The sequence below is a fragment of the Tursiops truncatus genome, chromosome 17 (assembly GCF_011762595.2).
Source record: "Tursiops truncatus isolate mTurTru1 chromosome 17, mTurTru1.mat.Y, whole genome shotgun sequence".
Lineage (NCBI taxonomy): Eukaryota > Metazoa > Chordata > Mammalia > Artiodactyla > Delphinidae > Tursiops > Tursiops truncatus.
In genome coordinates, this window is record NC_047050.1 from 41,426,018 (window position 1) to 41,439,737 (window position 13,720).

At 38.5% G+C, this 13,720-nt stretch overlaps 1 protein-coding gene across 4 annotated transcripts in view; it reads right to left on the minus strand.

The window, feature by feature from the left end:
- The window catches only part of NIPAL2 (NIPA like domain containing 2), a 74,158-nt gene that overhangs the window by 35,406 nt on the left and 25,032 nt on the right, over window positions 1-13,720 (minus strand). Inside the window, exon 4 of one of the 4 annotated variants that reach the window (XM_019925076.3) lies at window positions 1,448-1,507. The exons of the other annotated variants lie outside the window; for them this stretch is intronic. Coding sequence (XP_019780635.1) covers window positions 1,448-1,507 — 60 coding nt within the window. The remainder of the gene's footprint in view (window positions 1-1,447; window positions 1,508-13,720) is intronic. 4 annotated transcript variants of the gene reach the window in all.

The following is a 13,720-nucleotide window of genomic DNA, read 5'->3' on the forward strand; positions in this document are numbered from 1 at the left end:
CTTACAACGCATAGGACAGCCCCCTAGGATGAAGAATTATCCAGCCTAAAATGTTAGTAGTGCTGAGGTTGAGAAACCCAGCTCTAAACTAAAGGCTCAAGGCATTATGATACATATTATCTTCTGCTTTGAAAAAAAATGTGTTTTTGTATATATTTTATCATTGACTGTATTATCTGAAGGCAGGGATTCTGTCTTAATCATCTTTTTATCACAAGGGTTCACGATAATTGGCAAGTTTTCCTTTACATCCATCTGTATTACCTCATTAAATACCTTACATTTATTTAAACATTAACCAACCATTAACTACAAAAGATGACATATGTTAGATTAAATGATTTAAAGTTCCCTAAGACTTTTGATAAATGAGAAACATAATGTGGGACCTAGTTGTTTTAATCTATAGAACTCAGGCATTGCTCATTCTTATTTCTGATTCCATACCACCTCCCCAAATGAGTCCATAAACATAGTACGAAAAAAGAGTACAGAAAAATAATATATTTGAATTCACATATGAATGCATTTGGAAAAACATTTTAACCATGAAAATTTGACAATGTTGACTAAAAACTCTACGAGCAGAATCAAACCAAGGAGGAAAAAGAAAAAGTGAAAACTCTTTCAAGACACTAGGCTCAAGGGAAACATGATCAGGGAAACAAATGTTCAACATACCAACACTGGTGTCACATTTAAGCTCAAAATTTTTTAAAAATGATCTTTTTGGAACTGAGTAGACATAGATTTATTTAAAGTTTCTAAAGTATTATACTCATTATCATATGTCAGCAGTAATTCAGACAGGATTTTGTCAAGGAAGAAAATATGAAGCTCTATAATTCTTCTCACTAATGATATTTCCAACTAGAGGTAGAAGATACGATCAATACGTGATGGCTTTGTCATATAGCGGAAATCTTTTACAGCCAGGAAGGCTCCTGTGATTTTCCATTAATAGCTGTATTTCTAAATAAAATTTTGAAGATCAACATTCTATGTTACTTTTGGAAAGGGCTAAATAGAAATTAGGCAGTTATTTGGTGCATCTAATTTTTGTATGTGGTTTTCATTTTTATGTAGCACTTTCCTACAACAATCTATCAAATATGTCCTATGAAGTGGAATACTCTATTAGGTAACACAGATGTTTTCTTGGATTTTATTATGTTCATAAAAATTTCGTAACATTCATAATAATAATACTGTAAAATAATGATTTGCTGTGGTCAATGGCATGGGCAGAGGGTATGATGAAGGTGCACGTATTTCTTGTCAAAGAGCAGATGGCAGTTCCAAGATAGAATAATGTTCGCCTCTAGATGAGACTATGTCCATTTCAGTAATGTGTTGCCTGTTTTTAAAACACATATTTTTATTGGATAGGATTATTTATTTCCTCATCAAGCAGTGTTTTAATTACATGAATTAAATAATTACTTACCTAGTAAATCTGAGGCTCTCAAATTTTCTTTCAGAAACATAACAGAAATAATGGCACTACCTAGAAAGAAAATGGCCATTAGTGGTGTTTCCAAATATAAAAACATATATTATGCAATGCCATTTGAAAGGAGTTAAGTAGTCTTAGGCCTGACTAGCTGTGTCCTGGTCAGAGACACCTGGCGGCTGGGGCTGTGAAGATGGCCTCTTGCCCCTCCTGGTTGAGGATTCATGGAAATTGGCGTGGATTACAATGAACCTACGACAGTGACTGGGATAGTGCATGGTATACAGTGAGGGCTTAATAAGAGTTTACTAAATGAATGAATGTAGAGAAAAGGAAGGAAGGAAGGAAGGAAGGAAGGGATGGAAAGGCAGAAAGAGATAGAAGGGAAGGAAAGAAGAAAGGATGAAAAGGAGGAAGTCTTAACTTTAAATATATTCCAAACGGAAACATTATTTCCCATCATCTCCTCCCATAATCCCTATTCCAGGGATACCTCTATTGAACACCAGGATCCTAAGACTCCTCCTGGTATCCCCTCTCCTTCACACCACACATCTAACAGGCTACTGGGTCTTTTAAGTCTGGATTTCATTGTCTCTCAAGTCATCCCCTCTTCATTCCCTTGTCATGGTTCAGGTCAGCTTCACCTCAGGCTTAGACCGTTAAAGTAGCTTCCCTCTGGAGCCTCCCATTTCACTACCCCTTCCCCACAGCACTAGGAGTCGTCTTTCCAAAATGCAAATCTAATGTAAAACCACAGCTTTAAAACATCTTAATGGCTTCTAGCCATCCAGAGACAAAGGCCAAACTACTAAGCATGACATTCAAAGACAGCCGTGATTTTACTCCTGACAATTTCCTTGCCACGTTTGCCCTCGATCTCTTTTATATTCTATGTCCACTCTTACTAAAATAATCATAATTCCCAGAACCCCTATTGAGTTTCATGCTAAAGGACTTTTATATAAGCTATTCCCTGGGCAACTCTGCCTCCATCCTTTCACCCAACTCTAGACTCAAGCATCACCTCTGGATTCCCCCAGACCGAGTTGACCACTCCACCCATATGTGTGATTACCCCTTATAATATATAACTTTTTTGTTAGACTTAGGATTTTTTTTGCCTGTCTCCTGCAAAAGGTTATCAGTTCCTTTTACTCTGAGATATGCCTGCAAAAGGTTATCGGTTCCTTTTACTCTGAGATATGCCTTAGTACTCAGCACATAAATAAAAGTGCTGGTGGGATCTCCTGCATTTGCTGACCCTTGTGATGTTGAAGACCCTCTTTCCCATTATTGATGCTACTGAAACCTCAGCCTTACAACTGTGCCATGACCTACTGCTATGGCCTCAGGTGTGTGTGGGGTAAGTTGAATCTGAGCTGTTCCTCTTATGGAGTCATGAGTAGAGGCAAGGGAAGATCCAAATTCGCAATAATACAAAAACAAAAAACAATTATTTGTATTTTAAATATTTGACAAAAACGATTAGTTGCATTTCTTATTTTTTTTAAAGCAAAAATACAGAAAGGAAAATCATTATAAAATAATCTCATCATCTAGGAAAGAACCACAGTTAATATGTTTGTGTGTTTATTTCCCTCTGGTTGAGATCAAACTGTAAGGCAAAATTTCTTTTCTCAGTTTCCTCAGTTACTGTATTACCATTTGCCATGTCATTAAAAATTCTTCATAGATATAATTTTAATGAATCTGAATTATAATACATTAAATCAGTGAAGCTTGAATGTAACTATATCTGGTGCTCTGGGAATTGATTTAAAACGAAATAAAATCCACGCCAGAACACTCATTCAGGATAAGCTGGAATCCACATATGTTTTTTCCATCTTTTTTTCAACCTAGCTCTCTCTCATTCAAGTTGAGCTATGTCCTTGCAAATTTTTCCTGAGCAGGTTATTTATAGGAATGGGGGCTTCACACAAAATAAACAGAGCGTGGGAAATGTCCACCAAGCATGAGTTTATTGTGTGGCATGGCTTTAAAACATTAAAGCAATATTTTCTGAAGATAAATTAATGTATAGCTATGTAGCCCGTTACATTAAGAACTGAGTTTGGGACAAGCATAAAAATGTATGATAAATTTCTATTTCAGATTTGGACCAAGTAATTCATGGAAACTAATTTCACATGTTAGAGCATTAGAAAAGTATAAAAGTGTATACTAAAGTATAAAAATATAAAAATCAAGACCTCACTCCCAACTCCCATTACTGACTTCTTGTGTAATTAGGTAAGGAATGTTCCCAAGCGGAGGGAGATAGATTAACAGCAAAAAATAGGTGAGGTATCATTACACTAACACATACCAAACGCATTCCATTATAACAATACTTGAACTGACCATTTCACAGCAAAGGATTCCAATAAGAAGGTAGACATTGCTTACATGGAATGAGGAAATTTTAGAGCTAATAGTAGACAGAGAGATAATCTACTCTAGGTTCTAAACTTTACAATTGGGAAACTGAGGTCCGAGGAAACTGATCCATTCATCTAACAAACATTTGTATAACAGCACAGCTGGAACCAGCATGCATATTTCCTCATTCCAGTCCAGAGCTCTTTCTAATACACGACACTCCATTTCTCTCTTGGAGTAAGAAAGGATCATTTTCCTTCTCTTCTTGTTGCTAAGCCACCATCTCATAAATAATTTCACTTTCAGAAGGAAGAGGGAAGAATGTTATGTAGGAGATAATTTCACTGCTGAAAGCAAAAAGGACATGACTGGTAACAATAAAATTGAAATATACCATAAGCATCAAATTATATCAATTGACATAAAATAGAGTTTTATGAAACATAAATACGCTACCTTTACTTTCTGAAAGAATTTATATGTCTGATGCATTTTTTTAAGTTTTAAGAGAATGTGATTTTCTACAAAATTTTCAGATAAGAGAATAAGTTTATCTATCAAAGAAAGTAATAAAAAAGAACATTCTATTAAGATACATCTACTTATAACTCATTTATCTTGCAAAACATGGTTAAAATGCGAGCTGTGCTGAGAAAAAGACAGTTTTTGAGCAACAGCTAATAACATGACTTCTAAGAACAGAAGTAAATTTTTTAAATGAGAAAAGATAAATAAACTGAAGTGCTCCCATATATATTTGCAATCAGAGATCTGTCAAACTCAACCCTGTCTAGTTGCTGCTACATCAACAACCATTGCCTAATAAACATGTACAATGGGGGGAAAACGATTACACTTTTATTCCTATAGTAAAGTTTAATATTTAAAAATAGAGTATTTCAAGATCAATAGTTCAAAAGCATTAAAACAGAACACACTTGTAACTTATTAAACTATAGTTTACCACTGAGCACTAACTTCAGCACTCAGAGTTTTGTGTACATTTTTGACTACAGGCGTATTTGGGCAGAGGTTCGTGAATCCTTTTCCATCCTGGCCTTCACAGGATGTGTGTCTACACAGAGAGTGCTCCCAGACACTGGTCTATACAGCGTGATCCTGGACACTGGAGTTAAATTCGTTACACAGTGAACACAGTGACTCCAGAGGCATTGTGACCACAATGATCATAATGCATTAAAAAAAGAAGGTAAAAGGTAGCATATGAAAGATAACATACCAAAATTCAAACAGTGGTTATGGGGAAAAACATATAGTAGGGGGACTTCCCTGGTGGTCCAGTGGTAAAGAACCCGCCTTCCAGTGCAGGGGACACAGGTTCGATCCCTGGTTGGGTAACTAAGATCCCACATGCCATGGGGCAACTAAGCCCGCGCGCCACAACTACTGAGCTCGCGCGCCTCAACTAGAGAGCCGGTGTGCCGCAAACTAGAAAGCCCACGCGCCCTGGTGCCCGTGCGCCACAGCTAGAGAGAAGCCTGCGCGCCACAACGAAGAGCCCGAGCCTCGATGAAAGATCCCACATGCCTCAATGAAGACCCCGCATGCCGCAACTAGACCTGATGCAGCCCGCCCCCCCAAAGAAAGTAAATAAATAAAATAAATATAAAAAAAAGAAATAAATGATCAATTTAAAAAAATATAGTAGGAATACTCTGTAAGAGGAAAGGACAAATAAGTTTTTTCTAGTATTTTCTTTGGTTCAAAAGAGTGCGCCCATGGGGCAGTGTATTAAGGTAGTCACTTGGCCTTCATCATAATACTTTATGGTCAGGAGAATCTCAGCAACAATTATAATGGACTGACTCCTACTGGTGAGTCATCTATACTCTTTTCAGCCATTAAATGTCACTTGGTTTAACAACCAGAATGGAGACGATTTCCTGTCAAGGTTGATGCAACGAAACTTACACTTGGGCATTCTGATTCGGATTTCTAGATGAAAACAGATAGAGGCCTAGCAAGATCCCCGTGGCTTCAGCTGAACCAGGTCTAGGCATAGGGGAGGTGCCAGTCCCAAGGGTAGACATGTGCCCTGACGCTGAGCTCCCTAATGCTTCCTGATCTATGTAGGAATAAACCTTCGTTTCTCCTTCATTCACCTCCACTCTGACATCACAAGAGCTGGCTGTAATTATAGAAGAGCTACTTACCTTAATGTGGTCAAGAGTTGGCATATGAGAGTTGAGATAGGATGTACAAACTTGATTTAGATTATCTTCTGTAATAGCTACTAATGGGGATTAGTAGACCAGAAGTTAAGCATCAACTTTCTATATGTTAGCAATGACACTCAAGGGTAGACTTTTACATGTGAGTTTAGATTTTTGTGTCTGTAGAGTAACAGGTAAATTGGCATTCCTTTTTTCCATTTTCAACATTAAGATATATGTGCACCTATTACTTAAATTCCCTTTCTCTCCAGATAATAATTTTTTTATTAAAGTTTGAAGAGCACAGAAGAGACTTCAGTAACTATTTAAATGTGTTATGGTATGGCTATTTTTAAACGAGTTTGTTCACATTTATTTACTTCCTTCCATGTTTTACCCTTTTATGACCACCTCTAAAAAGACAAATTTAACCCAAAGTTTTAAAACTCAATTACACCTTACTTAAATGTGATTATGGATATGATATTCTTATCTGATAAAGCTGGAAAGAAAAAAACCTTTGGTCCACAGGTCACAAACTCAAATGCCTCCAGGGGCCAGTTAGGTAATCCTCTAAAGAAGAAAGAATAATGAGGGTGGTGGGCTGTGGCGATGAGGGGCTGTGGAGCGGTGGTGACCTGGCATACACAAGATTAGTGAAAGGTGGCAGTCAGAATTCAGCCCTAGCCAACTGCAAGTCCAGTGTTACCAAATCTGATACTTTAAGACAAAAATCCAGTTTTTGTGTATCACTATCCAATTTTTAAACATGGGAAATTAATTTGTATTTTTAAAATACATTCTTTGAGCCAAGCAAAACACAACAGTGGCCAGATCTGGTCTACAGGCCACCAGTTTGTAAACTCTGATCTAGTCTGCAAATGAAAATGTCATCAATTTTACTGCCTGGATATTCAAGTTATTGTTTAACCTCTATGATCTGAAGAGAAAGCAGGGTATATGTTTATAATATAGGAAAGTAGAAGACAAAGTAGTAAAGAAAGCACTCTTTTATAAAAAAAAAGAACCCATGACATGAAAAGAACATATTTATATAATAATGCTACAAACAGATCCTCACATGTAAATATCTGGCTTGTGGTTTCTGACCACTTATAATGGCAACTTTATTGTACTGCTAAAAAGCAAACCACAAAAGCACTTTCATGTCAGTCACAATCAAGCTTCAAACACGTGGACGCGTTGAGTGTGCTCATGGGCTCAATCAACTCTAGCCGTTTTGAGGTACTGACTTCTACAAAACGACGGTTCCCCGTTAGTTGTACAATTGGAGGGGAAAAGTATGTCAATTACAGTGAATTCCATGGAATTAGGATTTGAAAATCTGAGGATGTGACACTTTGAAAAATGTTTCTTTATAGAGAGAAAAGTTGTCCCACCATCCATATTGGCAGGAATGAAAGTGTCCAGTAATTCATGTTAATTAAAAAATAGCTAGAGGGTGTGGAGAAAAAGGAAGCCTCCTACCCTCCTACACTGTTGATGGGAATGTAAATTGGTGCAGCCGCTATGGAGAACAGTATGGAGGTTTCTTAAAAACTAAAAATAGAGTTGCCATGTGATCCATCAATCCCACTCCTGGGCATACTTCCAGACGAAACTATAATTCAAAGAGATACGTGCACACCCATGTTCATAGCAGCACTATTCACAATAGACAAGACATGGAAGCAACCTAAATGTCCATCAACATGAATGGATAAAGAAGATGTGGTATATATATACAATGGAATATTACTCAGCCATAGAAAGAATGAAATAATGCCATTTGAAGCAACATGGATGGACCTAGAGATTATCAAATTAAGTGAAGTAAATCAGACACAGAAAGACAAATATTATATGTTATCACTTATTTGTGGAATCTAAAAAAAATGATACAAAAGAACTTATTTATAAAACAGAAATAGATTCACAGACATAGAAAACAAATTTGTGGTTACCAAAAGGAATAACAGGGGGCAGGGGGTAGGAGAGATAAATTAGGAGTTTGGGATTAACATGTACACACTACGATATATAAAACAGGTAAACAACAAGGACCTACTGTATAGCACAGGGAACTATACTTAATATCTTGTAATAACCTATAATGGAAATGAGTCTGAAAAAAATACGTATATATTATGTATATATAACTAAATCTCTTTGCTGTACACTTGAAATTAACACAACATTGTAAATTAACTATACCTCAATTTTAAAAAGGGAAAAAAATTGCTATTGTCATTTATTGAAGATAATGAAATTGTAGGTAAAGTGCATAATTTCAAATGAGGAAATTGACCTGGATTATGAACAATAATCTTTTCTTTTTTCTTTAATAAATTTATTTATTTATTTACTTTTGGCTGCGTTGGGTCTTCCTTGCTTTCTCTAGTTGCAGCAAGCGGGGCCTACACTTCGTTGTGGTGCGTGGGCTTCTCATAGTGGTGGCTTCTCTTTGTTGTGGAGCACGGGCTCTAGGTGTACGGGCTTCAGTAGTTGTGGCTCGCAGGCTCTAGAGCGCAGGCTCAGTAGTTGTGGTGCACGGGCTCTACAGCGCAGGCCCAGTAATTGTGGCACATGGGCTTAGTTGCTCTGCAGCATGTGGGATCTTCCCGGACCAGGGCTCGAACCCATGTCCCCTGCACAGGCAGGCGGATTCTTAACCACTGTGCCACCAGGGAAACCCAATCTTTTCTTTTCTACATTTTTCTTGACGTACATTAGTGATTAAATTGAAAGGAGTCCAAAAAAGTAAAACTACTGTCACTGACAGGATTAACTCTGTATTATAAATGTAATAGTGCATTACATCATCATTAGCAATTTCTTTAGAAATACACTGTGGCGTTCTCAGAAAATAAGGATGGGTGGAAAAGATGTTTCAAATAAAGTTTTTTAGGTTTTAGGAATGCTTTCAGCTGAGAGTGCATGAGCAGACACAAAATGAGAACTTCAGAGATTTATTTCACACATTTTATTTAGGCTGGTTTTGAGACAAATGTGCTAAGGCAGACAACCCAGCAAGCCACTGAGAAAAGGGATATTTTCTGCATATTTCCAACATTAAAATAAACGTCCGTGTAAAGTGCCACTATCACAGGCAGCCCGTGAGGTTTAGAGCTCCAATGACTTCATCCAGGCTGGCACCAAGCACAGGGCGCTAAAGGACTGAGAGAATCCACAGCATCGAGGTTTGTGGAACACTACAGGTCACTCGCTCATTGGCCTGTTTATGTTTTCTTTCATTTGTTTCTAATAAAAATCTTGGAGACCAAAGTTTCTGCTTGAGATGACTTCTCTGGAATTCCAAAAGGCCTCACCAGGGCTTTCTGGCTGTGCTATGACCATCATTTAATGGAATACAGACACATTTCAGCTTACAGCTTCATAATGGCACACAGAAATACATGAAACAACGTATATTCCACATCATGAATTTCAATTTGAGCAAAAGCCAGCATGTTAGGGAAAATGAGAGATGGAAAAGACTTACCAGTCATCTGCCTCATTCTCTCAGTGCAGTCAGCTTTCCAGCCTTAATTCAAATTAGCCCAGTCACAGGGTGACTACTTCTCTTAGGAAATTATTCCAGGGCCAAGGAGACCTCACTGCTATTAATTTTATCATTCCATATAAAATTCCAAGTGTTTGATCTCATATAATTCATCTCAAATTTAACCTACTTATTACTCACTTCTATTCATCTGGGCAGTAATTAAGTAAAATAACAAGGTTGTATGTTTCATACAGTACCTGGCAAGGTGGACGCTCATTCAATATTAGTTTCTTATCTTTAACTATTTCTAAACTGTTGCCTGAATTTAACTTGGAAAAAGGTGATATATTCTCTGAACTCTTTTCTAATTACTTTAAATCAATATACTCAGAGGTATAGAACTGAAAAATGTCCATCACATTTGTTTTGTTTTGTTTTTTTTAATAAATTTATTTATTTATTTTTGACTGTGTTGGGTCTTCGTTGCTGCGTGTGGGCTTTCTCTAGTTGCAGTGAGCAGGGGCTGCTCTTCGTTGCGGTGCATGGGCTTCTCATTGCTGTGGCTTCTTTTATTGTGGATCATGGGCTCTAGGCACGTGGGCTTCAGTAGTTGTGGCACGTGGGCTCAGCAGTTGTGGCTCAAGGGCTTAGCTGCTCTGCGGCATGTGGGATCTTCCCGGACCAGGGCTTGAACCCATGTGCCCTGCATTGGTAGGCAGATTCTTAACCACTGCGCCACCAGGGAAGTCCTCTATTACGTTTTATTTCTCCCACCCTCCCTGCCCCTGCAACAATTTCCCTTCATATCCCATTCCTTTGCCACCCCTAGCCAAGTCAGTTTTATGCTGAGAAAGGTCTACCACGAACCTCCTTTAATTTTTTGTGGCTTCAATTCTTTGGACTGTTGATAACTTTATTATTTTTAATCCTCTCAATGCTGACGCACAGCACAGATCACAGTCATGGCGATGAACAGAAAAACGAAAACATTAAATGTAAAGTCATGCTTTGTAGATACACAAATAATATAACTCGACACCCCAAAGGACAAGCTTAATAAACCTTTAAATATTTACAGGAGTGAGTATTCACAAGTTGTTTGCAATGAAATGTTTAGCCATTGTGCTTCACTGGGAATTGAAATCTTTTAAACAACACCCTAGAACAGAACAGAACGCTTCTCGTCCAGCATCCTAGAACAGAGCATCCCAGAATGCCCAATCCTCATTTTATCATAATTCAAATTCAAACCAATTCTGTGACACTGTATTGTGTGATTTCCTGCACCATGCTCTCCCGGAAAGAGCAGACAGCAGGCACACACAGTCACCAGTCTCCTGGGTCTCAGCTGAATGGCCAGAATGCATTAAATAGGTCATTGTGAACATGATGAGAGTTGCCAAAGGGGAAGTATAGGGTCAAGGCTGCTACATGCAGTCGAGCAGGTTGTGCACTGCACAAATACACTACACCTGAGGGGGCATCATCCACATGTCAGATCTTGGTGACTTGTATATTTCTCAGGACAATTTTCTGACAGATGGCACCAGAGTGTCCTGCTCTAATGAAATTATTGTATTATGATAATTTGCAGACAGAAAGACAGAAATAGAGTATCATGAGAAAGGATGCCTTTTTCTAATTCACAAAAAGGCACCAAATAGCTGAGCAGAGGGCCCGTGTAGGGGGGAGAGAATAAGCCTGTTTAATTTAGTGTAGAAGCCCAGAAAGGCCTCCTGGGGAAGTGGGACAGGAAAGATTAGCAGTAGTTTAAAATTTTATTACAAACTCCTCAGAATATCCAACTTATTTCTTTTTATTGGATTTCTGGTATAATAACTAGTTTCTCAGAAAACACTTTCTCAAATTGCAGTTAGACCTGAAAGCCTCTCTGAAGTTAATTAGCAAGTGAACAAAAGTGCTTTGAAGCCAGAGCAAGAAGACAGAAAGTTGCACGCATGTCTCAGACTGCTATGTTTTTCCTTGGACAAATTTCTGTGTCTGTTTTTTAAATGTATTGGTATTGGTAGGTTATTTGGAAATTTTGGTATTTTCCAACACGTTTTGGTGGGGAATATGTGGAGAAGTCAAAGGGTAAATGCTGCTTAATGGCTGAACAAATGAGCTGTGAAAAGCCCACATTTCTGCTCCCTGAGAATTAATTACTGCATGGATAAGAACAATAAAAAGCATTTCTTGAAGTGGTTCATCCATTTTAGATAATTTAACCACCAGTCACCTTCAGGAGCATGGAAGTAAACTCTGTTATAAAGAATAACAGACTTCCCTGGTGGCGCAGTGGTTAAGAATCCGCCTGCCAATGCAGGGCACATGGGTTCGAGCCCTGGCCCAGGAAGATCCTACATGCTGCAGAGCAACTAAGCCCATGCGCCACAACTACTGAGCCTGTGCTCTAGAGCGCATGAGGCACAACTACTGAAGGCCGCGTGCCTAGAACCCGAGCTCCCCAAGAAGAGAAGCCACTGCACTGAGGAGCCCGTGCACCGCAACAAAGGGTAGCCCCCGTTCACCGCAACTAGAGAAAGTCTTCGCGCAGCAATGAAGACCCAACGCAGCCAAAAATAAATAAATTAAATAAATAAATTCAAAAAAAGAATAAGGTAATTTGTTTCTTTTTAATAATGATTATAAATCACAGTGACAATGGCTAGTTGTCACTGCACTATGTATCCAACACTGCACTATGTATCCTACACCGTTCTTAAGTGTTTGTGTTTACTCAATTGTTCCCCATGACAACTTCTGAGGTAAGAACTATTTGTATCCCCACTTTACAGATTAGGGAGCTGAGGCATATTCCCATTTAAATAACTTGCCCAAGGTCGCAGAGCTTTCCAGGGGCAGAGCTGAGATCTGAAGGCTGGCAGTGTGGTCCTAGAGCTTTGCGCTCTTCACCATTCTACTGCCCTGTAGAAGAGTATCCACCCGAGGCTTTAGACGAAATTGAAAAACCATCTCTTAAGCTTTCTTAATTAATGGAAAAACAAACACAAGTCAAAATCTAGAATTAATCAGACTGCCAGCATATAACCAGCATTTTAGTCAGAATAAGCTTTTGCCCTATTATTCACTGAGGAAGCCCTTCAGTGAGAAAAAGAGGGTGAATATATAAGGGGATACAAGGGCTCTGATCCTCTTTCTCCAAAAGCTGGACCCAGGCTTGGGAATTCAGATCTGCCTATACACCAGGATCACTGCCCATTATCCACCCCCCACTGCAGGCACCGGCCAGCTATCTACCCTGTTTGAGTCTCTAGGATGCTGTGACTGCTTGTGAGCATTGCTTGAAGAACTCTAAAGGGTTTTCTGCAAAACTGTTGTCCCTTGAGATACTTCTTATAAAGGCACCTTGTGGACAATAGGTTTGGGAAAGGTGGCTTACTGCATCTGCCTATGAAAGACTGACAGCATGCCTGGGCCCATTCCAGGGCCTCAAGAAGTCCTCCACTAACAAAACCTGTGTCACATTTTAAATCCAATATTGTGGAAACCTGTTTGCTTACAGAATTCTTTGTTTCTTAGAACACCTATGAAACCATCAGTAAAACTAGTGCTTGAGAAATGCTGTCTCCAGGTAAGCATGTCAGTGTAGAGCAGCAGGCCACACAGATAGAGGGAAAGAAAGAATAGAAAGGAAGATGGTTCAAGGCAGGAACGTGGGTAGAGTGAGAACTGAAATATCCATGGTGCTTACTGTAGTGCTAGTCCTAAAAAAAAAAAAAAGACAAAAAAAAAAATCTGTTCCAATGAAGTGTACAAAGGGAGGAGGAATTTTGATTATGTAAGACAAAACAGTGGGACTGACAATATTAGCAGCCTGGATGTAGTGAGATGGTGACTCACAATTTATCCTTACTTCTGGAGAGGAGAAAAGGAACACAGTGTGTTGGTATGAACCAGGCTGCCCAAGGAGAATGAGGAAAATGGAAGAAAGTTCCTTCACTCAGACTTAAGAGCTAAAACTTTTAAAAAACTGTTCTGGACTTCAGTTTTCTTCCTTGCTTATTTTTCTTCCTTTTCAAAATTTGAAAGCCAGAAAAGAATATGCAATCCCTCATGCAACACTGCAACAGACGTTATCTCTAAAAAAAAAAAAAATTCAAAGAAAGGTTTGATTTCTTTCTTGAAGCTCCCAAGAAATCATAGGGAAAATAAAATTTCTAGCTCAGTAACGTGTAGACA